The sequence below is a fragment of the Urocampus carinirostris genome, chromosome 1 (genome assembly GCF_059441175.1).
Source record: "Urocampus carinirostris isolate Australia breed hairy pipefish chromosome 1, RoL_Ucar_1.0, whole genome shotgun sequence".
Taxonomy (NCBI): domain Eukaryota; kingdom Metazoa; phylum Chordata; class Actinopteri; order Syngnathiformes; family Syngnathidae; genus Urocampus; species Urocampus carinirostris.
This window is the reverse complement of record NC_142349.1, coordinates 3991247-4018457: the sequence shown is the minus strand read 5'-3', so window position 1 is coordinate 4018457 and position 27211 is coordinate 3991247. Positions and strand designations below refer to the sequence as shown.

The following is a 27211-nucleotide window of genomic DNA, read 5'->3' as shown; positions in this document are numbered from 1 at the left end:
CGAATGCTATCCATTGGCAAAACAAAACCCCAACTAATTTATCAATAAATTTGAAAGTAATTGCGAATTAAAAACAAAAATCTCCTTTTTTTTACTTGTCAAGCATTTTGCAACAAAAATCACAACACAAAATAAAACAATCACCCAAAAGGATAAAAGGAGTCAATGCAGTTAGCCAAAATCGGCGTGATGTGATCGGACTTTTTTGTCCTAGTTAAAAGCCTCGCTGCAGCATTTTGTACCAGCTGAAGACTTGATTCTGGACTTCGGGAGACCGGAGAGTAGTGCATTAGTAGTAGTGATATTATACTTGTGAATAATATCAGCTAATGGAAGCATGTAAATGCTGAAAAGAAGAGGGCCAAGCACTGAACCCTGCGGAACACCACAGGTAACACTAACACGCTCAGATGTCATTTTGCCATATTTAACACAGTGCGTCCTATCTGAGAGGTAGGATCTGAACCATGAGAGGACGGTTCCTGAGAGACCAATCCATTTTTCCAGCCGTTCTAGTAGGATATTATGGTCCACTGTGTCAAAAGCAGCACTAAGGTCCTGCAGCAGCAAATGTGATGAAGCGCCAGAGTACATTGCCAGTAGGAGATCATTGGTTACCTTAATCAGCGCTATCTCAGTAGAGTGGTTAGCCCTGAATCCTGATGGCATTGATTCAAAAAGATTGTTCTCGGGTATGAAATCATTCAGCTGCTGTGCCACTACTTTTTCAAGTACTTTAGAAAGAAACGGTAGGTTTGACACAGGTCTATAATTACATAGGCTTTCTGGATCAAGGTTGGGTCGTTTCAGTGTAGGTTTAATGACCTCAGGTAGCTGTAAACCAGAAATTCTGTTATTACCTACATTTAATTTTAATGATGTCTGTGTATTGTCTGTACAGCCCTTTGAGACTTGTTGTGATTAAGGGATATACAAAAAAACATGACTAGACTTAATGTCCGAGATTATTTCTCTTTTAAAAGGGACGTTGCACTTCCTAGTGGTAAAAAAAAAAAAACCTTCATTTGTTAAAACAAACAATATTGATTTTAATGATAATCAAAAAGACCTTAACTGTAATACAAACGTAAATTTCTTTAAATCCTCCTAGGTCGAGATATTTGTATTTATTTTACATAACATGAGGCTCACTGAGTAGTAGCTGACATGATAGTCTGCTATCTTGCTGCTAGCAAAATCCTTGTGAAAGGCTATGCAAAAAATTGTGTGTTTAGGTGACAACTTTGATTCCCCTTGGTATGTATTCTTCCCTGTCCTTTGTAGCACTCGATTTCTGTTGCGCTCAACAAAACAACGACATCTAGTGGCCCCATATTGGTGTCCCTTTGAAGTTTCTGTTGTTTGTCAATGGCACTTTTGACTATAAAACAATTGAGAATAAATGTTCTATGTATGAGGAAAAATGAATGATTGAGTGCAATTAAAATAAAAATTCATTTTCGATTCTGTATTCACATTCCATAATTTGCCGTACAAGTGGGCCGTAACACACAATTTAGACATATTTTTTGGTTTGAACAATTTTATCGACAATTTTAACAGCAATTAAGCACATTCACAATTTCGTTATATCTGACAATATGACGTTTTAACCATTTTTTCCGACATCTTTAACAGCAATTAAACACACAAATTCACTATATTATATCCCAACAATATGAGTTTTTATCGACACTTTAAACTGCAATTAATTATATTCACAATTTAATTCTATCATATTCTAACAATATGAGGTTTGAACATTTTTTATCGACACTAACCTCACATAGCATGATTATGATTCACAAACCATCATGATGTGTTTTATTTCATCCATTTTCTGCACCGCTTATCCTCAGTAGGGTCCTGGAGCCCATCCTAGCTAACTTCGGGCAGTGGGCAGGGGACACTCTGAACTGATTGCAAGCCAGTCGCAGGGCTGGTTTGTTCCATTCCCCTCTAAAAAATCCCAATACATGATCACATGGTCAGTACAATCTTCCCAGCGGCCCCTGGAGATTCAATGATGTCATGGTGTGCCTGAGGGGCCCCGTCCAATGGATATTTGGCCCCGACCACCGGACACAACCGACCGGCTTCCATCCCAGCAAAAAGCAGGGCGGCGCATTCCTTCCTCTCCACCTGAGTGAGGAGAACAATAATGTTCATCTTGGAAAACACAATTAGATGAGGCATTTTGTATTGCTGTACTTATTCATGACAATATCTAGGACAGGGGTCTGCAACGTGGTGCCCACGGGCACTAAGTAGGCTCCTGGGAACACCTGCGTAGGCCCCGGAGAGGTTCTGGAAATAGCCCACCAGTGATGTGTCTTTGTGATTTTCCAGAAAATTTCATTTCTAACTGACAATTTATTTTAGTGCAGGGGTGTTAAACTCAATTTAGCTCGGGGGCCACATGGTAAAAAAAATCCGTCTCTGGGGGCCAGACTAGTACTGCATTTGTATGGCATAAAAAGTGTGCCTTAGCTTGAGGGCTGGGCAACTCTTTCAGGTCAGCTAGATTTTTTTTTAACTCAGGGAAACTCGTGCAGACTGGAAAATGTCAAAAATGAAGCATAAAAACTCTTATTTAAATGATAGATTTAATGATGTAGGTCTTTTTTTATGAAAATATTTTCCTGACTATGGTGAAGTTGCTGTTAGATTTTATATATATCAATAACAGGAGCCAAGGCTCTTTTAAACTTCTGCAAAGAAACCCACGTGCTATTTAAAAAAAAATTGTATTGTTCATATAGCTTTAGTCAGCGCGTCTGTGATTTTCACTTTAAGTAAAATACTTCTGGGTTGTGTTTCCTTAAAGTTCTTATTGATCAATGGTAGCCAGCGGCAGTAGCTTAGGAGGTAGAGCGATCGTTTTAGGATTAAGGGATCCCCGTTCGAATCCCGGCTTGTCCGTGTTACATGCCGAAGTGTCCTTGGGTAAGACACCGAACCCCCAATACCCCCAATAAGCAGGTTAGCGCCTTACATGGCTGCACAGATCACGGCCGCTATTGGGAAATGTGAAGCACAATGAAAGCGCTTTGGGAAGTCATTGACTTGAAAAGCGCTATATAAATGCATATCATTTCATTTCAGATAAAGCTACAGTCGTTGCTTTGCTAGTAGTACCTGGCTTTGGTGACATCCAAGAGTCGCATTTAAAACTGCAGGTCATAGTGGCTCATTTTTGTCGAGTGCTTCTCTTAGTGTCTCGTAAAATAATGTGGCTGGGCACATTCGGCCGGCAGGCCATGACTTTGACACATGTGTTTAAGTGGTTGACTGAGATTATTTTAACTCAACTTATAAGAACAACAACTAGGTACTAATATAGTAGCAACATAGTAATAACATATCAATAACACATTGTTTTCAAAATGCACATCAAACTGGTAACCCTTTGTGCTAATTTTCGGTGATGCCTGATCTATAAGTAGCTATGATAATAACTACAAAGACAATGTCAATATTGTTGTAATTATTCACAATGACCACATTCAAAAACTAGACATTTGTCCAGTGATGTTTAGTCAGGCCTCACCTATCATCATGGAAATGTGAATTACTGTATAGTATTAAACGGTTATATTTATTTAGACTCTTTCTTGTTTCACTTTTTTTTTTAAATCTATTTTAAAATCGCTGAGTTTTCACATATTACAAATACAATTAGTATGTAACTTATTTTGTGCTGTGCATTGATTAATGGTACTCAGCAAATACAGCTACGGTCGCTGCTTCGCAAGTAGCACCAAGCAATTTGTTTGCCTCATGGAAGAGGGCGATAGTGAGACCAAGGATTCTGATTTGGCGTACACCTCAGCCCTAAACAATAAAATTTGTGATAATATTAGCAAGGTAGGGCAGCAAGGCAGCGCAGTGATTAGCACATGTGCGGCAGAGTTCTGAGGTCATGGGATCAAACTTTCCTGTTTGGAGTTTGCATGTTCTCCTCGCGCTTACGTGAGTTTGCTCCAGGCACTACGGTTTCCTCCCACATTCCAAAGACATTCATGTCAGGTTAATTGGCCGGTCCAAATCATCCCTAGGTGTGAATGAGCGAGTGAGTTGTCTGTCTATGCGTGCCCTGCGACTGGCTGGAAAACAGTTAAGGGTCTCCCCCTGCCCACTGTCCGAAGATGGCTGGGATGGGCTCCAGCACCCCCGCGACCCTACTGAGCAAAAACGGTGCAGCTAATAGATGGATTAGCAAGGTAACGCGAGCCAAGCCATCCAGTATTTTTGATTTTGTTGCTTGGAGTTTTTTTTCATATCTATAGTGGTTTTCATAAGGAGCAGTGCATAAGTTAAGGTAAGACAATAAAAGTTTTTTTTTGTACTATGCGACAGTTCATACATTGCTTTCTTGCTCTGCCTATCAAATGGTGAATAGCATGAAGCTGCGTTGTGGCCATCATAGATTTTCTGGACTAGTTTACAGGCTGGGGGCGTTGTTGCTGTCATGCACTTTCCGGACAAATTTTTAACATGTTACCTCGTGTTTACTATGTTTGTGTACTGTAATGCTAAATCTAATTCACCCTGGTCATCCTGAAAGGGGGATTACCACTTGTGAGGTCCCATCTCAAGGTTTCTCTTTTTCCTCACGCTGAGGTTTTGAGTTGTCCCTTGCCCGCATGTTGGTTTAAGATCAGGTAATTGTGTAATTGTAATCCTGTGCAGGGACAGGCCTTCTGCTGGTGCCCAGAGCCAGGACTAAACAGGATGAACTGTTTAGTGCTGTAATTGTGTGTTTTAATCTGTCTCTTTGCCATTTCTGTAACGCACTTTGAATTGCCTTGTGTATGAATTGTGCTATTCGAATAAACTTGCCTTGCCTTGCCTTGTGCGGTCCTTTGAGACATTTTTGTGATCAAGGGCTATATAATTAAATTTGACTTGACTTGACTTGACACGACCGATCGTTTATTTGTAAATCTGACTGCCCCTTCACATCACTGCATTTGACGTTCATGTCTGTTGATCTGATGAATATTTTACCGGTGTGGCAGAGAAAAGGGAAACTCCAATGATGCTACTCTCTTTGGCCATCGTGTCTCTCGGGTTTATTTCTATGGGACCTCTGGAGCCAACAATCTAAGAAGGAGAAGAGATCATGTTTGTATGAGTCGTCAATCAGGAAGACAGATGTATGTAAAGTGAAACTAAACCTGAACTAGGAACACTCGACACTCACAGTAACACGCCCTCCGCACGTCATCATTTGAAGATCTCTGCTTAGGTTGACGTTGGACAACATCTCCACAATCACATCCACTCCCTGGCCTTTCGTTGCATCCTGCAATAGAATACCAAAGCACTTTTTAAAGAAGTGTAGTACAGTTTTGTAGAGTGGACCCCCAGGGTACGGTAACCGCGCCTTACAATGTTTTTCCTGGTTAGAATATCAAAATGTGCAGTTATGAGTGTGTGAGTTTTCTGTTCACTCTTCACCCTTTTCAGTTATTTTCACGTTCACAATACTGTATTATTTTGATAACTATTTACTTATATAAATCTTGGTGTGTTCACTTGACGTCTCATTCGGTCTTTGTACATCTCTACATAGTTCCAAGTAATATTTGTTTTACTGAGGGGGAGGGCGGGAGTGTTTCCGGATCACCTGCAAATTTCAAGTTAAGATAAAGGTGTGGGGACTTTTTACTCATTCGAGGCTTCGTTCCTTTGAAAAAGACCCCATTTTCCTATACAAACAAGGGTTAGACATTGTGTCGATGTTTTGTTGGACATCCAGTACTGTCTCTATTTCCAAGCCCAGAATATATTTTTTATAACCAAGGTTAAAATCCTCAACAGTGGGTTTTCCCTGCCAAATATCGTTATTTCTTACACAACTAAGAGATCTCTGAATGTGCCACATGACAACACCTCAATCACCTGGGCACTAGTCAAGCTATGATAGCCTTTTAGTTGTGCGGAAGAGCAAGGAGTGACAGCTACAGATTTAAGAAGAACTCTGGTATATGGGTACCTGTTTTGAATACCCAATGACCCGTTGGACTGGCCTGGTGCCCAAATACCCAACCTAAATCATGATGGCGAGCTCAGGAGTTAGGCAAAGAGATCATCAACATCCTTTTGTCAACGTCACCTCAATCCCTAGTCTGGTAGGAGGCGCCAAAGCCTATCAGCAATTCTCCCAACCTCTCAAGCATTGCCACCATTATTACCTTCTCTCAGAACAATTGCGCTAGAAACAATTTTCAAATAAATCCATATAGCAAAGGACACCAGACTTTGTTGTTTTGAATTTTCCAACATATTTTTTTGCACTAAGTACTTGTCCAGTGTCTTTACTTACCGTTTTCCTGCCCTCCAGCAGTGGAACATATCTGTCTTATACACATCCCATCACTTAAAGGTTTATGTTTGTAATAACATCATTATTATTATTATTATAGGATAGACCAAATACTTGTTCCATATTCGTGTTTTTTTGTTTTATTGTAGTAACAATTTCACCGGAAATGCTTCTGTCAAGCGCTTTTTGTGCTTGTCTAGTCTCACGACCTGGGTGTTGTTTAAAACTCACTGAGGAGAAAAAGCACTCCTCCTTTACATTTCACAGTGTGAAATAAGATGCGGGGGGTTGGACACTTTTTACGGCATTTACCACACTCCACGACATCACCCAAAAAAAAAAAAAATGCAAACATTAACACTTATCAAATTCTATTGGTCAACGTCAGATAAAACGCTGGTCTGCTATTGGTTTGCGTTATGGCATCATTAAAATGCCGGTATGCTTTGGGGCGAACTACCTCCCACAATGCCTTTCCCTTTGTTCAGTTGCAAATCTCGTGTGCGAGTTGGCGATACAATACTGTATTTTTTGTACAATAATTCTTTGCTCTAGGTCAGTGATGCTAAAAGGGGAAGCAAGATGATAACTAAAGGTTGCGATTATCCAAAAATACGGAGAAGACACACAAATCACTACCCTGACAAAGTTGCATGTCCGTAACCAATCGACAATTAGGACTGTTATCTAAATGTATTCATAAATCCAGATAAGCGCGCGTGTGTGTGTGTGTGTGTGTGTGTGTGTGTGTGTGTGTGTGTGTGTGTGTGTGTGTGTGTGTGTGAATTTTGGTGAAAATTTGCACACTTGTACTTTGGTCTCTTGGAGTATTTTTAAGTCTGGTGTCAAGGCACCCTCAATTAATACCAACAAAACTAATAAACATCTGCTTTTGTGTACAAGCGGCTCTGGAGCTGCATTCATCCATGTGGCTCTTTGGCAATCCCTAGTGGCTCCCTGGCACTTTTTTCAACAAATCAAGGCCCCAACAACCTCGCCCAAATAGAATGCCCGGCAACTCCAAGTCCGGCAAATTTTTTTAATAAATCTAATTAACCAGTAATTGTTCATGGTCATTCTCCTTTGTACCCACTAAACAATAAACATTTGTACCTTTCTTGAACTGATGGGTATTTTGACTCTGCTTCAGGTCCTCATTGAGATTGTTCCAAAGTTTTACACTAGTTATAGATAAAAAAAAAACTTTTCAATGTTGTTCTTACATAAATTAGTTCATGCATAACTGAGGGTTTCTAGCCAGCTTTACAGTAATTTTGTAGCTTCATATCATATCCTGGGGGTCTGTGGTATAAATAAACTTAATTTAGTTGCAAAAAAAGTCATGCAAAATGACTGTAGGCTAAGGTCATGAGAGGACAGGAAGTGTGTGAAACGTTACCATTATTTTGCTAATATAGTCGTCCTCTCTGTGATTGAACATCTGGTGGGCTCCATTTTTGGCCGCAAGCTCCATTCCCCCTTTGGTCCCGGCGGTCCCCATCACTTTGAGACCAAGCATGCGGGAGAGCTGACATGCCGCCAAACCCACCTAAGCACACAAATCTCGCTTAGGGCCGCAATCAATACGTATTTTTACTATCAATTATTTTGAATATGAAATCAAATGAAATGATTCAAAAAGATCAAGTAATGTATCAAGATTCTCTCAAACAATGTAATAAACTAAAATTGTTTTCACGTCAATACTTGTATTTTAAAAACTGAATATCAATCCAATACAATATGGTAGAAAACATATATTTAAAACATTTGGCCGCTAGATGAGGCTGAATTGTGCAGTGCAACCAAAAACGAGTGCTATAAAGTAGGAGGAAGATTACAAATTACGAAGGCTCAAAGTGACCAAAGCGCACCATTTTTCTTCTCATTTTTTTGCCTTTCACAAGGTTTTGTTTTTTTGGGGTACTCTTAGCAGCAAGGTGTCCAACAATTATGCCAGCTTCCTCTAGATAGATAGATAGATAGATAGATAGATAGATAGATAGATAGATAGATAGATAGATAGATAGATAGATAGATAAATAGATAGATACTTTGTTCATCCCCGAAGGGAAATTCGACGTTATTTACCAAATCGAATCTAATTGAATTGAATGAAAATTGAATCTAATTTATGGAAACTACTTTAGAATGTGTGTGTATAAATGATTTTTTGTGAAGATACACACAGTTGTACTTGAGGCCTCTGCGAGTGTCTTTAGCTAAGTTTCGTGTGAAAGCACCCAAAATGAATATCATTTTTGTACAAGCGGCTCTGATGAAGCATGCGGCTCTTTGGTGCAACAAACATGGCCCCACAACCTCACCTAAATAGAATGCTATTTTTCTGGTGTCAAATAAATGCAAATTGATGTATTTTTGCTTGTTATTCAAATTTATATATTTATATATATATATATATATATATATATATATATATAAAGTTTTTTTAATGATTAATTTACAAGTAAAAGGCGCTGTGTAATAAACAATGTCCCTTTAAGGAAAGGGTTTGAAGCTCATTTATTGTTCAGGGGCCACATAACACATAACACTATCAGTAAAAAAATGTTTTAGGTATTCAAGAGTGGGAAAAAAAAATCGCAAAAAAATACAGAAAGGTGCCCAAAAAAGGACAAAATAATAAAATGTATAAAAAGTACTGAGAAGCACACAGATAGTTCGGGGGCGGCAGTAGCTCAGGAGGTAGAGCGATCGTTTTAGGATTAAGGGATCCCAGTTCGAATTCCGGCTTGTCCGTGTTACATGTCGAAGTGTCCTTGGGTAAGACATTGAACCCCCAATTACCCCCAATAAGCAGGTTAGCGCCTTACATGGCTGCACACATTACAGCCGCTATTGGGAAATGTGAAGCACAATGTAAAGCGCTTTGGGAAGTCACTGACTTGAAAAGCGCTATATAAATGCAGATCATTTCATTTCATTTCATTTACAATGAAAAAGAACAGAAAAGTATTTAAATGTATCAAAAGTAATTTAAAGTATAAAGAACTACTGAAAAGCACAAACAACTACAATGTAAAAAAGTAAAAAATATGCTGAAAAGTATGCATATATTTCAAAAGTATTAAAAGTATTAAAAAGTATGAAACAGAACAGACAAGCATGAAAAAGTAGTAAATGTTATGAAAAAGTACTGACAAGTAGTAGAGTATGAAAAAGTACTGAAAAGCAAATTAACTAAAATGTTAAAAAGTGGAAAACGTACTGAAATGTATGAAACCGTTCTAAAAGTATTTAAACATATATTATTATTATTATTATTATTATTATTATTAAACATATAACAGAAAAGTATGAAAAGGGACTAAATAGTATTAAAAATACTGAAAATTACAAAATCTGAACTTTTAAAAATCTTAACATTTACATAGAAGTATCAAAAAGTTCTGAAAGTATTCAAGCGTCTTGAAAAGTACTTTAAAGTATGACTCAGTACTAAATAGTATGAAAAAACTGAAAATGACAAAAGTAATGAAAAACACTGAACACATTTGCGATACCTGGTGGACATATTTAAAACTGCAGGTCATTTTTGCCTCATTTTTTGTGCTGCTCTCATCTTTTTCTTGCGTGGCGGATTAAATCCGTTGGTGGGCCTGATCGGACCTTCGGGCCAAATGTTTCCAACCCGTGGTTTAAGGTTACAAGGTCACGTTTCCAGTTTTGATCCATACTGTCTCAAAGTACAAAACAAATCATGTTTATCTTAGAAATGTGAATGAAATCAAGACAGACCAAAGCCATCCACCTCCAAAATATTGTTTTTAGAAACAGTGAATCATTTGTAAAGATGACACTCACATGTGTGGAGTATCCAATATTAAAGATTGTCGGGAAAAAAATAAGACGTAAACATTTCCTCCAGCACGTTTCGGTACTGATAACAGCAAACATTTCATTTCGGTTTTAAAACAAGAGATTATTCTTTCATGAAAACATTTCTAATCCAAAGGCCATTTATAATATCAAACCCCCAGTGAGTAATATTTGACCAGAGCCGCAACAAGATACAAACAAGATGGCAGGCAAACATGATGGCGACTTAAGTGGGAAATCAAAATTTGTCGACCTTCGATTTTATATATAAAATAACATTGGTATGATAGTTCATGTATTTTTGTGTACTATTCAAATCAATGTTTAGTTTCTTTTTACAGAATAAAAGTTGATTTTACCACTAGGGGGCACTAAATATAAAAACTGTTAAATGGTAAATGGTCTGCATTTATATAGAGCGTTTCAAGTCAATAAAGACCTCCCAAAGCGCTTTACTGTTGTTAATTAATTCAATAATCGAAATCTTGTCGATTCATCGAATAATTGTTGCACCCCAGATAATAATCTTTTGTCAGATGTTTTTTTTCATTGAGTATGTTAAAAAATATTCTCACCCCTCCACTAGCGCCATGAATGAGGACAGTCTCACCAGGCTTTACATGGGCCCTGCAACACAAATTTGTACATCTGATTGCGACAGTAAAGTGCAGTCAGTCACACAGCCTAGCAAATCATTGGCTGCTCTGTGCCCAGTCTGGGGGAATTTATACCAGAGCCGACATAATTAAGGACTCTTCTTCCCCTGGCTACCACCTCTTTGACATGCTTCCGGACATGGTGTAATGTTTGACCACCAGATGTCGCTATATTGTGTAGTGCAAACAAAAACGAATGCTAAATGACAATAAGAATACAAAGAGACTCAAGTAACTAATTTGCCAGCCTTTCACAACAAAATTTGTTTTGAGGTTACCTGTAGCAGCAAGATGCCAGACAATCATGTCATGGCTCTAGGTGAACGACATCTCATCATCTCATCTCATCAGCTACACCGCTTATCCTCATTAGGGTCGTGGGGGGGCTGGAGCCCATCCCAGCCATCTCCGGGCAGTGGGCAGGGGACACCCTGAACTGGTTGCCAGCCAATCGCAGGGCACACAGGGACAGACAACTCATTCGCTCATTCACACCTAGGGACAATTTGGATCGGCCAATTCACCTGAAATGCATGTTTTTGGAATGTGGGAGGAGACCGGAGTGCCCGGAGGAAACCCACGCAAGCACGGGGAGAACATACAAACTCCGCACAGGAAGTCTGGAGCTGGATTTGAACCCACGACAGGTTCCCATGACATGAACTGTGCCGCACAAGAGCTAACCACTGCGCCGCCGTGCTGCCCAGGTGAACGACATGTTATGTAAAATAAAAAATAAAACATTCTCGACCTGAGTGTATTTTAAAATGCATGCTAGTCATTTTCTCTAATAATCTAAATAAATAGTTTTTTTTTAATTGAAAGTAAATTAAGTTTTTTTACCACTAGGAAGCACTAAATAATTCACAATGTCTCTTTAGAACAAAGACTAATAGGCTCTGAGACGGTTTACTCCCAAGAGCCATCACCTCCCTTAACAGGCGCAAAAAACTGTGGTGATCGATTGATTTAACATGCTGGTTGTTTTCATTCTCAATTAAAAACGGGGAAAGTAAGAAAAGGACTGTTTCAAAAACAGTCCAAATGCCAACCTAAACCTCCAAAAAGATGAAAAAAGAAGTTTATCTGAAAGCGTCGAGGGCAGCTTGACAGAGGCTGCAATGATGATTTCAGCCAGAAGAAGCAACAGCAAGTCGAATAATTTTGAAGTTACGGACATCACTTTTAATAGCGTTTATAATTTATTACATGTTTATTCTGGAGTGCCACGTCAATATACTGGAAGCAATGTTAATTATCTTGTTATCAATAACAATTAAGACTATTCCATTCTATTGTTGGCGATCAGTGACGTCATCTAAGCTGGACGCCTGCCGATTACAAGGAAAACCAAAATAAAAATTCCTAAAATTTATCTGATAAATGTCATGAAAAGATTGAAGAAATGTAGTGTCTCACTTGTGAACCAGAGCTCTGTAAGCAGTGAAGTACGGAATGCCGATGGCCGCTCCTTGGCTGAAGTCCAAAGCGTCCGGTAGCTTGTGGACGCTGTCGTCTGCAGCTACAGCAAATTCCGCATACCCTCCAGAATGGGTTGATGTGGTAAAAACACGATCTCCTACCTGGAGAGCCAAATTATGGGAAACCTTAATACAAACACTTTGTGATTAGTAACGCTTTCAATGCTAATTTTATTCATTTGGATTTAAATCTCATGATCGTTTACATATATGATCTTCCAAATTGTATGTATGTTGTCTTTTTCATATTTAATTTGTATGTTAATTTCTTGGTATTAAATGATGTGTGTAACTTCTAATTCTTAGTTTTGTGTTTGTTCGAGAGGATTTAAGGGGTTGTCACTTGCAAAAAATGTGAATTTAAGATTGTTTGATACTGACAATATGTCATTAATATATAACGTAATAAACCTTGGTCTCACAATGGATCGGTAAGGGACAACGCACTTAAATGATTGTCAATTTGATGTAGACCCATTCTAGGTAACATATTGTTGTCAAGTCAAATCACATTTATTTGTATAGCCCTTAATCACAAAAAGTCCCAAAGGGCTGCACAGACCGCAGATTATTGCAAACCACAGACTATTATTACACCATGCCCTGATCTGAAACCTACATGAGGGCCAGGAAAAACTCAACATGAGGAAAATGAAGAAACCCTGAGAAGAGACCGCACATGAGGTAATTCCCCTTCAAGGATGACCAGGCTGCAACGGATGTTGCAAGAACGAGTAATACACAGATATTGTCAAAATGAAGTATAGTTCATTCATAAGATATAGAATAGAAGTGTGTTTTAAGCAGAGATTTAAACAGTTCCACTGAGGTTGCAGATCGAATCTCAGAGGGTAGTGCATTCCACAGCACCGGGGTCCGAATGGTGAACGCTCTCGGACCTGCGGATGTCTGATATTTAGGTTAGTGTTTCTCAACTGGTCAATCGAGACCCAAAAGTGGGTCACACACGTGTTTTCAGTGAGTCACGGGCCTTAGTAAAATAGTGCAAAGAAACAAAATAAATAACTGGGCGGGATTTCAGTTACAGTAGATGGCAATAGTGTCCTACGGATGCAAGTTAACACCGGCTATGTTGCAGAACAGAGAAAAACAATAACGTTTTTTTATCATCTGTAAGACAAAGATGTTGGAGTAATGTGTTTTGGATTTAATCAAAAATGCAGCTAATTTAGTATTAAAAGGAAATATTATGACTTTAAAAGACACACTGTGTAATATTTGACGACTAGATGTCTCGATATTGTGTCGTACAAATAAAAACGAGTGCTATAAGGCACAAGGAAGAATCCAAACTATGGAAACTCAAAGTGACCAAAATGGACCATTTGTATTTCTTTTTTTTTTGCATAGACTCTCGTAAGGTTTTGGGTTTGGGGTTACCCTACCGATGGGGAAAATCAAGTCAGCTCTCTCAAGACGAGCCTTATGCTATGTCAAATACATACACATTTCTTGACCTATGAGTATTTTTCTAAATATGCATGTTTATGTGATAGTTCATTTATTTTTGCTTATTATTCAAACCAATATTAGTTTTTTTAAATAAAGGAGTTTGGTTAAAGCATTAATAATAAGGCACTAAATAATAAATAATGTCACTTTAAAGTTTTGCTTGGCCATTTGTTTTATTATTTTAATGTGAATACATTTTTCTATCTTTGATTCAAACTGAACAATCTTTTCATTCAATACATTTCAGAATTGCTTTCTTGATTTGGGTCGCGGCTTGTAAATACTGTGGGATGGGGGTCCTCAAGTCAGACCAGATGATAACTACTGATCTAGGTTTAAGTTTAATGCAACGCTGCCGATTACAATTTTCTGAGCTTATGGATTGACATAGTATGTTCAGCAGTGGCAAAAGCGTTCTTGAAATCAATAAACATCCCTATGACACATTTTCTTTTGATCAATGGCATCAGTGGTAGTCTCCAGTGTCTTAGCAAGAGCTAAGACAGTAAAGCACATAACTTTTTCACACAAAGTCAATAACCTTTATTGCCGTGACGCCTTCGCCGACACGTTCCACAATGCCGGCTACATCGGTGCCAGGTGTGTAGGGCAGGGAGGGCTTCCGGCTGTAAGTCCCGGCTCGGATGTACGTTTCCACAGGGTTAACTCCACACGCGTGGACTCGGATCAACACCTGCACCAAAGAACATGAATGCACAGAAGTGTTAAATGCTGCAAGTCAACATGTCTATCCAGATATCAAAATTCTAGTTTTTAAGTTGGAAATTATCTGTGCTCAAAGACGAGGAGGTACAGAACCTCCACAAGTGTTGTTTTGTTTTGTAGAGGATTTATCGAGAAAACAGATAATGATGATGTCTTAAAAATGTGTTTAATATTTGCACTAGTGTACTTTTAATATTGGGAAGTTGCATACCAGGTTTTTACCCTGGACCAATTACAATTACAAGTGCTTAGTTCTTGAGTATCAACCAATAGTAAAGGCAAGCACTCATGCTCCTTGTGATTTGATACATAAAATAAAGACAGGAACGGCGCTGCAAAAGATTATATTACTTTTTCTGTTCTCACAAATACACTTAAATTGCGTCTTATTGGGTATTTGTCAGATGACACTTTTTTTTTGCTCTTGCTTAAATTGTCAGAAGAGGGCAGCATATTCTTAAGAGTAACAATAATGGCATCATTAAAGACAAGACCCGGTATCAAAAACCCATTTTTCAATTACATTTTTTCTTTCCCAATTCTTTATAATCTTTATGTGCTAATGAAATATGATCTCACACCACCATGTTAATATTTTCTCTTGTGTGATCAAAGAAACTTGAAGGGACTGTGTATTATTTGGCGCCCTAATAGAGCTTCATTAAAAAATATATATCAAAATATAAGAAAAAAATACATCAACTATCAAATAAACGTGCATTTTTAAAAACACTTGTTGGATGAGAATTTTGAATTTTTTTTTACATAACATGAGCCTCACCTAGAGGGCAATGACCTAATTGTCGGCCATCTTGCCATTGAGGGTACCCAAAATCACAAAAAGGCTGGGCAAAAAATTGAGAAGTAAAATTGTGCGTTATCATCACTTGGAGTCTCCGTAGTTTGTATTCTTCCTTGTGCTTTTTAGCTCTCGTTTTATATAACATGAGCCTGATTTTGACTTTTTCCGTTCCCGACACCGTCATCGCTAGCAACCTACTCCCCGTGACCAACGAATCTCCGGGTCGAGTGTGCTTTCCTTTCTCTTCTCCCCAATAAATTGTTAGTAACGTTACGAGAGTGTTTTCTGTTCTGGTCTCTGACTGAACGCACCGACCCAAAAATAGACCCAGCGAACGCTCACTCATGCGCGGATCGGGGAGAGCTGGAAACTCCCTAAGCTCTGCAGCAATTGCACCGGACAGAGGGCGAGATCTGGCGATTATCCAGTGACGTCACCGCCCTTCAACTGCTGTTCTGGCAAAATCTACAAGACATGCGGCACCAGCAGGAGCAATTAGCTCAGCTGACTGAGCTCCTGTCTCGTCGGCTGTTGGCAAGGGCCCCACCTCCCAGGGGCTCTCCTACTGCCGTGCTGTTGCGTTTCAAGCCCATTCGGCCCACGGACTCGCCCGCCATGGGAATTGCTGTACCTCGAATGGGGATTGAGGGAAAATTTGGCGCTGATCTGTCCGAGGTCCCCGTCGGCCTCTCCGCCGAACAAGTCGGCCTCTCCGCCGCACAGGTCGGCCTCTCCGCCGCACAGGTCGGCCTCTCCGCCACGCACGTCGACCAGCCTACCACACCCGTCTGCTTGCCTGATTCGCCTGTCTGCCAGTCCAACTCTTCCGTCTGCCAGTCCGACTCTTCCGTCTGCCAGTCTGACTCTTCCGTCTGCCAGCCCGACTCTTCCGTCTGTCAGTCCGACTCTTCCGTCTGCCAGCTCGACTCATCCGTCTGCCAGCTTGACTTCTCCGTCTGCCAGCTCGACTTCTCAATCTGCCAGCTCGACGCTTACGTCTGCCAGCTCGATGCTTACATCTGCCTGCTTGACTCTTTCGTCGATCCAACGCCCGTCGATCCGCCTGACCCGACGCCCGGCGATCCGCCTGACCCGACGCCTGTCTGCCGGCCCAGCGCCTCCCTGCTCCTGCTTTTGCCACACCTTTGGAGGCTGAAGTGAGGCCACCCTCCTCTGGAGCATCAGCCCATTCTTGAGAGCAATGTATTTTTTTTTTTTTTGGGGACTTCTGGAGCCGTACCTTGAGGGTGGGTTCACGGTTGCCATGGCGCCCAATTGGCTCCTAACATGGACACCAGCTGAAGCTCGTTGACGGATTGGCTCCCCTGTCAATATTTAAACGTTGTCCTATCATTAGCCTTTGGTCGGTGCGTCTGAGAATCTCCATTTTTCCTGTGTTTTTGCTCCCGCCACGATCTGTTTGATTTTGACTTTTTCCTTTTCCGACACCGTCATCGCTAGCCAGGGAAGTCCCACTTCCGCGGCTGTGCAACCTACTCCTTGCGACCAACAAACTCCGGATCGAGTGTGCGCTCCTTTCTCTTCTCCCCAATGAACTGTGAGTAACGCAACACGAGTGGGTCCTGTTTTCTGTTCTGGTATCTAACAATTTTGCCGATCCGGGTAGCCAAAAACCTCAAAAGGGCTGGTAGAAAAATTGAGAAGTAAAATTGTGCGTTTTGATCACTTGGAGTATCCATTGTTCGAATTCTTCCTTGTGCTTTATAGCCCTCGTTTTCGTTGCAAAACAAAATACAGCGATATTCAGTGCTTAAATAATACACACTCTGCTTTTAAAACTTTTTTTACATGCACAACATTTTTAGCACACTAATTGGTTTGCATATAATAGGCAATATTATATTTACTGCTAACGGGAAAAGAACGAAGAAATATGCTGAAAAAAATGTTTGTTTTTTATTTGGTAATACACAAATTATCACCGTGTATATTCCACACAGTCTGTCTTGCTGTCAGTAAATAGGTTGCAAGTTGTGTTTGTAAAGTTTATTATTGCTTCGTAAACGGGAATTTATACCATTAATAAGGGGGGGGGGCAATCTGCTGAGTTTGACAGGCATGAGAATACAAACTAAAAAGTATATAAAAATAAGATACAAATAGTGTTGGATTTGTCAAACAAGTGGAAAATTCCAGTACTGTTTTTAAGAATGTGAATGCACTACAAGAGTACAGAATGTTGCAGCTTTCAAAGTTGTACCAATACTATATTGTTTTACAGGTTGCCTCTTGGGTTGAGTTCTGTGCAGACTCACTTGTCCGCTTCCAGGCTGTGGAACTTTCACGTCGGTGTACAGTTTCAGGACAGATGGAGCTCCGAATTCACTCACTCGGATCGCCCTCATTAGTTTAAACCCCGACATCCTACTGTGCTATACAGTAATAGACTTCACTTAACTCAGTATGTGACTCTTGTGTTTCGCTTCACTCATATATTTCATACAATGCAGCGCCACCCTATGGACAAAAACGATATAATTACAAATATATATAAAATGATAAATAAAAATCTCCCTGCAGGCAAAGGAATAATCCCTCCCACATCCCAAACCGAATTTCAGAGTGTATCCAAACAGCAAGTTATTTATACAAGTTTAAGCCTCTTTAATATTTTTTGACATACTTTCAAATAGCAAACCACGCGAGGGCGCTCTCGGTTTTATATGTGAATATATTCCAGCGAAAAAGTAGTTGGAAGAAACCATGTTACAGAACATGGGGGTTTGTTTGTTTTGAAAGGGCTATCCCGTATTTGACAAGCGAGCTTCGAAATTTGACCTTGTTTTTGTTTTTGTACAAACCCTCTAATGTTTAACTGTATGTTCGCTGATGTAATTATTAAACTACCATTAATCCAGTATGAGACGGAAAGAAATGGCCGGTGTTCATCCTTTTCAGCGTTGCCCTTTAATGTGATCATAACAAGACAGGGCGAGTGATTTGAAGTAATACATAATTTCTTTTATGTAATGCGAACAGTTTTTCTAATACATTAAGACTCGTTTTACTATATCTTAATAGTTTCTGCACATGTAATATGACACATCTCGTGCAGAACATCATCGTGCAACCCGACTAAATCAAAAACATAATGTCAACAACTTGCAAATATATTGTGCAGAGAGCACTTTTTTCATTTAGATCTTATAAAGTTACTTATCGGCATATAACTTGGACTTCGGGTTCAGAACGTCTCATTCAAAGAGCTCAATTAAGACACTCGAGCTGTCCTGATAGTTCCCATTCCTGCAATTCTGCAACCACAGGTAATAAAAAATGTTATGAGTGAATAGAAATAATTGTGACTTGTTTTACTCTTGTTTTTCGTCTCCAGGAAGCAGTTCTTTGTCTTTTAGGACTCACACTTGCGGACAATTAAGATCTGAGAATGTTGGCGAAAAGGTCTCGTTGTGTGGATGGGTCCAATATCGAAGGTGCTGATTTGTGTTGTTTTTGAAATAACGTTTTCTCCCAAAAATAAAATGTTTCTTTTTTTGTGTGTGTCCTAAACAGACAAGACCTGTTTGTTATTCTAAGAGACTTCACTGGCCTGACCCAAGTACTAGTACCTCAACAGGAAGTAAGCAATCTATTCATGGCATCATGTGCTTTTATTGTACAGCAATGTTTGTTGCACTAAATGTTTTTTTCTGGCCTTGTTTTCAGAGTGCCCGGAATTTGAAAGAAGTTCTGTGTAATCTCACAGTAGAGTCTGTCATCAAGGTAACTGGGAAAGTAAGGCAACGGCCAACAGGACAAGAAAATAAGGTGTGTTCAGTAGACTTCATATAATTATTTGCTTTAAAAAACCCACAATAATTACTGACTGATAACACTGTCCTGTATTTTAATGTTTCTGCAAAACACAACCTAATGATTTTCTAGTATGTTTTTTTTTCTGATGTGTGTTTCTGATCATTGTCATAGTTTTTCGAGATGTCCTAGTAATCATTTTGTTTCTAATAGGCGATGCCAACAGGAGATGTTGAAGTCCTTGCTGAGGATGTGAAGGTTTTCAATGTATGCCGGAAGTTGCCATTTGAGATTAAAGATTTTGTCAACGTAAGTAGAAACCCATTGCTCTGTCTTCACACACTGGTAATGATGCTCGTGTCAATTACGACAATGTTTTCTGTTGGACAGAAATCAGAGTCTTTACGCATGCAGTTTCGTTATCTGGACCTTAGATCGTCTTCCTTACAGAAGAACCTCAGACTGAGGTCCGAGCTTGTCATGAAGATGAGAGATTATCTCTGTAATAATCATGGTATGAGGATTGATAGTTCTGTTCCTTGAGTCCATCCATCCATCCATCTCACCTGACTAAATCCTCAATTGGGTTAAATTAACAGGGTGCATACGAAACCAATATGTTTATTTCATTTTCAGCACTGAATTTAAATAGTTGTACCCTTACATTATCAGTAAACCAGCCTGCATTGTCATAATGTGCCCATTAACCCATTCTCTGAACCGCTACTGAGTTTACCTGCTCCTTTTGTTTTGTTTTTCTTCTGTTTTGTAGATTTTGTTGATGTAGAGACACCGACATTGTTTAAAAGAACACCTGGGGTAAGTAGTATTCTTGAAATAGGCAATAATGAAATATTAGGGATAAAAAAACTGCAAGTGTTGCCTTACTTTTTGCCAGTGATACATTTTAAAACCCTCACATAAGTGAATTTCCGCAAAGTAAAGATTTGCTACAAAAAAATATATTTTTTGCATTTAAACTTGAGTATAAATGCAGTACAGCTAATGAAATAGCTTTCATTTAATAGAGTTAATCAACACAAACTGATTTTTTTTTTTTTATCCTAACCCGTGTCCACGTACAGGTGAACCATTCAAATTAGTTCATTTCAAGTAAAATCTTAACTTTGATCTGCCCTCTCCACACATTGCCATCAACTATGATTTGGTAAGATTGCGTTCTTTGGTCAAATGTGTTAAAAACACAAATGTTATTGTTTCTTATGGAGCCATTGGGTGCAATGACTGCGGAATATTTGAAATTGTTTACAGAAATGATTGGAAATATTGTACAGAACCTGACAGGCCAGGTGAATTGTACCAAGCTTCCATTATTGACAGTTTATAAAAGAAGTAGCTTATAAACACACAAAACGCAAGCTCGACAGCCAACCATTGTGTCTGACCTAAATTTGATTACAGTTGGTGATCCAAAGATAAAATCCGATTGCCATTTTGTTTTTATTGAGCAGCCTGCCTTACTTGCTGTAACATGCGGATGCCAATTAATTCTAATAGGACCCAATGCAAGAAGAGTAATCTGAATTTATGCCTGATTTATTGTGACAATGCTCAATAGTTTCCCCCTTGACATCTCTGTTGTTATTAGGGAGCCAAAGAGTTTGTGGTTCCATCCAGAGACCCAGGACGTTTTTATTCCCTCCCTCAAAGTCCCCAGCAGTTCAAGCAGCTGCTAATGGTGGCTGGTGTTGACAGGTGGGACCCTTCTTTTAGCTCACATTGTCATCACACATTTACTCAGCCTTCACTTACCTCATGATGAATTTAAGAAAATACACGAATCACTTCATATTCTTCTAAATCTATGCGGTAATGCACAACTCAAATGGGTATTATTACTGTCCTAGGTACTTCCAGATTGCTCGATGCTATCGAGATGAAGGCTCCAAACCTGATCGTCAGCCTGAGTTCACCCAGGTGGGATTAATAATTCTTAGTAAACAATCCTAATTGTGATTTCTGTGGCTGGAAACAGGATCTTTGTGCTTTCAACTCAGCCCGATAATGAATGTGACTTGACAGGTGGACATTGAGATGTCCTTTGTGGACCAGGCAGACATCATGTGCCTGGTGGAAGGTCTGTTGAAATACTCATGGCCTGCAGAGAAAGGCCCTCTCATAGTTCCTTTCCAAAGAATGACATATGAAGAGGCCATGAGAGAATATGGTGTTGACAAACCTGATACCAGATTCGGCATGAAGGTGAAGATTAAGTTGGCTTCTTGATGATATGAACACAACTTATACTGTTAAACTACAATTTCGGGCACAGTATAAATGACTAGATAATTGATGCTTGAATGTGTGAAAAAGAAAATTGAGCACTTGATTTTATATCGAGTACATCAAATTAAACTATCAGATATGGGAAAACCTTAAAGGGAAAGTTTGTATTATTTGATAACTATGTGTTGCTGTATTGTGTCGTGCAGGTAAAAACAAGTGTGACTGTCTGTTATGTTGAAATGATTTTGTCTATCAATAAAAAAAAAGAAAAAAAAACAAGGACTCTACCATTTTTCTCTCTTTTTTTCCACAAGGTTTTTGTTTTTTTGGGGTACCCTTAGCAGCAAAATGGCAGTTTTATTTTATATAATTAGAGGCACAGAAAAACACAGTGTCCCTTAACAGTTTCATTCATAAGTGTGCAATCGATGGCTAGGGTGTAATAAACGGTCAGTAATCCTAAAAATCACGTTTTCTCCTTCAAAATTGTGTTTTCTACTATAATTCATCTTTCAATACACACTGTTGCAACTTTGGTATTTTCACTTTTCAAAGGAACATTTGGTGAACATTTTCCATAAAATTTATTTAAAAAAAATAATTTTTAGGAAGTTGTATAATTTGTGTGTGCCCTGTATAATTAATGTTGACTTTGCTGAGTATGTCAACAATGCCTAGGATAAAAAGAGCTTGTACAACTAACATTGAATCTCTGTCATTTCATTTCATTTCAGCTTATGGACCTCAGAGATGTTTTCCTGTCCACGGATATCACTTTCTTCAAATCTGCTGTGAGCAAAGCAGAAAGCTCTGTTTTGGCCATTTGTGTCCCCAGCGGAACAGTAAGGGCAAATATGTTGAAACTAAAGTCAATCTTTTTGTTGGTTATTTTTAATCTATGTTTTTATCGCCTTTAACTATTTTCAGAAACGATTTAAATTGAAAGATATAGACAACTTAAAACAATCATCCAAAGCTCATTTTAATCAGGTAAGAGGATTATTTCTAATTATTTTGTTTTCAGACTAACAAACTTGGGAAAAAAATGTGACCGCTCCACATGAGGCTAGTCATGCTTACACCATTAACAATACCCTTTTCATGATAAAACATCCTTTGTGTGGTCCCAAGGAGGTGAGTGTGGTAATGATCAGAGAGGATGGAACATTGAAGTCTCCTCTGAAGAAGTTTCTGTCAACTTCCACCATTGACGTCGTTTTAATGAAGACTTCTGCCAAACCAGGAGACCTTCTACTCATAGCTGCTGGTCCCTATAACATTCTGGTATGAAACACGAGAGCCCCGCAGAGGTTAGATCAGGCATGTCAAACTCAGGTTGGCTCCTGGGCCGGATCCAGACATTATATTCGCAGGTGGGTACACTCCAAACTATAATCACCGATGAAAAAGGATCTTTACTAAACACAACACATTTATTCACAAACAATGGAAGAAATGGTTTTCATGTTTGGCACTAAATTTGTTAACAATTTTTTTAATTTAACAATTGAATATAATTCAACTTTACAACCAACTCCACTCACTAAACAAACTCAATTGGGAGCTATGAATAGAAAAATGCTTGGCTCATTCGTCATACTGCTTTGATTCAAATAAAAAAGAAACAATAAGCGTACATCCCTTCTCTTAAATTGCACTGCGGCAGTCTACTTGGTGCTGCTGGCTCTTAAAACTGTTTTTTTTTTGTTGCTTTCACCAGTGCATCAATACCAGGTGTCAAATCCTGAGTAGCAGCACATTTAACAATGTAATCCAAGTGTATGTTCGTTAACCTTGAGCGCTGCTTTGTTTTTATTATTGTTCATCACAGAGAACAACTGTTCCCAAAAATATGTAGTCCCAAACATGAATAGGACCTTTGTTGGCCGTCAACTTGTTTAACTTTTCCTGCCCCTAGTGGCTAAAAGGAGCACCTCGCTTCCTTTTTTCTTTTTTTTTTAAAAATATATTTTATATTATATTTTTATATTCTTTTGATAGAAATGAACTAGAGCCTTGCTTTTTCTTTGACATACTCAGAAATTTACAGCGGGCCGAATGTTTGACATACCTGGGTTAGATAGGTGTGATGTTACTCCTGCATGTTTTTGGTAGCATACTTTTTGTAACTAACATATTTGCCTTGTTTTCAGCGCCCAATGCTCGGTAGTCTTCGTTTACAGTGTGCAGAACTTCTGGAGTCATGTGGCCTGACACTCCGTGACCCATCAAACTTTCATTTCTTGTGGGTTGTGGATTTCCCTCTCTTCTTGACGAAAGAAGACGAGCCAGAGCGTCTCGAGTCAGCTCATCATCCATTCACGGCTCCGGTGCCAGAGGACACACAGTTACTCTATACAGAGCCAGAAAAAGTATGTTTATGTCACTTGTGTATTTAAAGTTATTTATGCTTGAGTGATATAATATTCTGTTATTTATTGAAAAGGATTTGTAATTACCTTTCTTTTTGGGCATACCAGGTCCGTGGTCAGCACTATGACCTTGTGTTGAACGGGTGTGAGATCGGAGGAGGTTCAATTCGCATCCACAAGATGTCAGAGCAACTTCACATTTTGAAGAATATTCTCAAGGTGATCTCCTGTAGGGGTTTTGCTTTAATTTGAATATATTAAGGGTTGAAAAGAATTATTCTTTGTTGAAATTGGTTAAGAAATCTGCCTCTTGATATCACTTGAGCTTGACCAGAGTTACTTTTGAAATTTCTCTCTTTTGTCTGAAGGAGCAGAAACTCACTACAAATTGATTTAATTTTAAATTAACTTATAACTTTGAGTTCTGAATCCAGAAAGAGATGTAACCAATGAACCAGGAAGAGTAATCTAAAACAAAACCATTGGTTGATGCATTAAAACATCAAGAAACAAGAGAAAGAAAAGGCAAGTGATACTGGGAAAATCCACCAATAAAAAGTTGAGTTTCTGGTAAAAGGAACCAAAAGGTTCCCAATATAATGCTAACAATTTGGGGAAACTCCTTCGTAAACAAATTTCTGCTAACTTACCCCAAGAAGCAACGGTATGATGTTTAATATGCCAATGGAAGTCCCGCAATGCAAGCTGGTGAGTTCCGCGCGGCTGACGTGCGAGAAGTCCAAGAGGGGGAATTCTGGTTAATCTCTTTTTAAAGGGGCAGTGAGGCTGGACCAAAATCACGCCTCTTAGACGTGATTCATTTTTTTGGGGGAAGGTGGTACCTTTCTCCCGATATCTGGGGGCCCTCGTTAATTGTGTTTGAAGCCAATGGGCAGAAATTTAGCGTAGTAAATTTGAACGCAGTAATATTCCCCAAACGGCACATTTACTAGTTATGGGAAAATGATCCCAATCAATACTTGGCCTTGAATGTTTTAATTGCAATAGGAAACGTTATGTTATCAGACTTTATTGTAACCCACTGCAGATATCTGGTCTCTGTCATTCCAAAGGCCGTAGTCCTTTGAACCCGGGTGACATGCTAATGTTCAGTTCTGTTTGTAATAATGGAAAGATAAAAGGAGAAAAGGTGGTCCTGACGAAACAAAAGTGTACGTAGCCTGATAGTCCAGTGGAAACAAAAATGTGAGTTTTGGAAAAGAAAAAGGGAAAGTCTTTTGAGTCTGTGGCCAACCGGGAAAAGGAGAAAAGAAGAATGGGGTAGTCGTTGTTGTGCTGGGCTTATTTGCCCTACACGTCTCACAAGCAACAATTTACTGGGCTTCATCTCAACCTAAAGATTGTGTTCTGCAGAGCTTGTTTTGTGCATCTGCAGTACATATATTTATTTTACTTATGTGTTTTGGGAATTGAAAATGTATACAATATGAAGAAAAATGTAATTGTCACCATTTTTTCATGCAGGAGGATCCAGCTCCTCTTTGTCACCTTTTGGAAGCTCTGGACTCGGGTGCACCACCACATGGGGGTATTGCACTCGGTGAGATTTCATTTCTAATGATGTTTTTAATTTTTAAAATATTGTGATTTCTGCCTATCTTGTTAAAAAATTGAATGTATTTGTTCAGCAAGTAAAACTGTATAAAGAAAATTTTTGATGCGATTTCATGTTGAATCCATCAGATTTATAAAGAAATACGAGCTATCAAGTATAAAAATTTGTACATTATTGAGTGTAAAGCAAGGTTTCTGACTACATTTGACTGTACTTGGAATAATTTTAATCATTCATTTATTTTACTCTTTAAGATATTTATAAAATTTCACGTGAGAAAAAGAACCCTTCTGAACTATCCCTATTGCATTTTTAGTTTTTCAATGCAAGTGTAGTCCTCAAGAACAAGACTGAAATACCAGTATATTCATCTGCTTTGATTCTGAGTGTCTCAAAACCAATTTGATGAAATTGATGTATATGTAAACAAATATAACACGAATTACAACATATACATGTAGATGTCTGAATGCATAATTATTCTATCTACCTACCTACCTAGTCTAAATCTAAGATGAAGCAAGAATAGGAATTGCGCTATAGCGAGGAATTACTGTACATCAATCACATACATTTGGTATTTGAAAACAATGGATGGATAGTATTACAATGTAACATTACTGTACTATGCGTGCATTTTTGTAGGTTTGGATCGGCTTGTTTCCATCATGGTGGGTGCTTCCAGTATTCGTGATGTCATTGCCTTCCCAAAGTCGTTCCGCGGACACGACCTGATGAGCCGTGCACCTGACTTGGTGTCAGAGGAGGAGCTCAAATCCTACCATATTTCAGTCAAGTGGCCTGCAGAAACAGGAGACAAAAATGGGCAAAGCGGCAATGTAGAGTAAAGAAAGATTGACTTTTACACATTTTTTATATTATCAAGACAACACACAAACTAACTACTGGGAGTAATCATGCTCCTTTGATGCTAAACTACACAATCATGGAACGTATAAGACCAGAAAATATAAAGTGTTCTACTGAATATAAAAAAGATTCAAATGATGATGACCATGAAGACATAATGTAATGTGTATTTTTAAAATTGCCTTAATTAAAATGTGCAATTATTGAAACTTCCATGACTTGCTGTTCATTACTTTAATGTGAGAGTGAATCACACGAATAGTCTCTGAGCAAGTCCAGCAGAAGGCATGAGTTACAGGGTACTGGAGGACGATGCAGTGCTGTTTACAAACCTGAATAGTGTATATGGTTAAAGATGTCAAATTCCACACCTGGGTGCCAGATCTAGCCAGCGACGTATTTTTATCATACACAAAATGGCGTTCTATAGTATGTCAACGATGTTAAACTGGGCAAGATCCAGACTTTCTGTGTTATGCTTTATCATTCAGCTTACATTAGTAACCTACCCTACGTATTGTAATACCGCACGATGAGGGATGTTTTGTCAAGACAACACATTTATTCACAAACAATGGGGAAAAAAGATTTTCATGTTTAGCATTAAATGTCATACTCGGAAAATGATGGTGGGCAGGATCCTAAAGTCAATTCTGTTATTCTGCTATCATATTCTTCTCATGTCCAATTATAGAGAGGTTCTGGCCAGATATTGAGCTCTTGATCACTCCTATCAACTCCACTTTTCTTACCACCTTTATCCAGGATTAATTTTACTTTTGGAATTGTAATACGAAACAAGAACGATAACAAAGCAATAAATCTAATTTTATGCATGGACAAAAAATATATCCAGAAAAAAAATCTATAAAAACTTTTAAATCCTCTTTTTAAAGCGTTGTCAACACATTTTTTTTGTTACATAATTAAATATGATAAACATTCCCTATGTGCAAAAAATACATGAACAATAATCTGCCAACTGTGTTGCGTTAAACATGTCATAATTATAATATTTGTGTTTATTATATGTATTTATTTTCAGTTTTTTTTCTCCGTATTT

At 38.7% G+C, this 27211-nt stretch overlaps 2 protein-coding genes across 3 annotated transcripts; one reads left to right on the top strand and one right to left on the bottom strand.

The window, feature by feature from the left end:
• Window positions 1-1248: 1248 nt before the first annotated feature.
• Window positions 1249-17747, bottom strand: cryz (crystallin, zeta (quinone reductase)). The gene is made up of 8 exons (XM_088343231.1): window positions 17586-17747; window positions 14323-14475; window positions 12247-12410; window positions 10747-10798; window positions 7731-7880; window positions 5207-5308; window positions 5011-5106; window positions 1249-2142 (listed from the first exon to the last, which is right to left on the bottom strand). Exons 1-8 carry the CDS (start codon window positions 17691-17693, stop codon window positions 1981-1983), a joined length of 987 nt encoding a protein of 328 aa, XP_088199357.1. The 5' UTR covers window positions 17694-17747; the 3' UTR covers window positions 1249-1980.
• Window positions 16584-26361, top strand: dars2 (aspartyl-tRNA synthetase 2, mitochondrial). Of its 2 annotated transcripts, XM_088343219.1 has the most exons (18): window positions 16584-16867; window positions 17552-17731; window positions 18665-18764; window positions 18844-18910; window positions 18997-19098; window positions 19297-19392; window positions 19474-19597; window positions 19856-19902; window positions 20693-20799; window positions 20952-21021; window positions 21127-21306; window positions 22065-22172; window positions 22258-22320; window positions 22462-22614; window positions 23484-23702; window positions 23811-23921; window positions 25188-25263; window positions 25924-26361. In XM_088343219.1, the coding sequence occupies exons 6-18, from the start codon at window positions 19300-19302 to the stop codon at window positions 26124-26126; spliced, it is 1554 nt and encodes a 517-aa protein (XP_088199345.1). In that variant the 5' UTR covers window positions 16584-16867; window positions 17552-17731; window positions 18665-18764; window positions 18844-18910; window positions 18997-19098; window positions 19297-19299; the 3' UTR covers window positions 26127-26361. The 2 variants fall into 2 exon arrangements, with proteins under 2 accessions (XP_088199345.1, XP_088199336.1); XM_088343210.1 differs by lacking the exons at window positions 16584-16867; window positions 17552-17731 and adding an exon at window positions 18020-18596.
• Window positions 26362-27211: the final 850 nt, after the last annotated feature.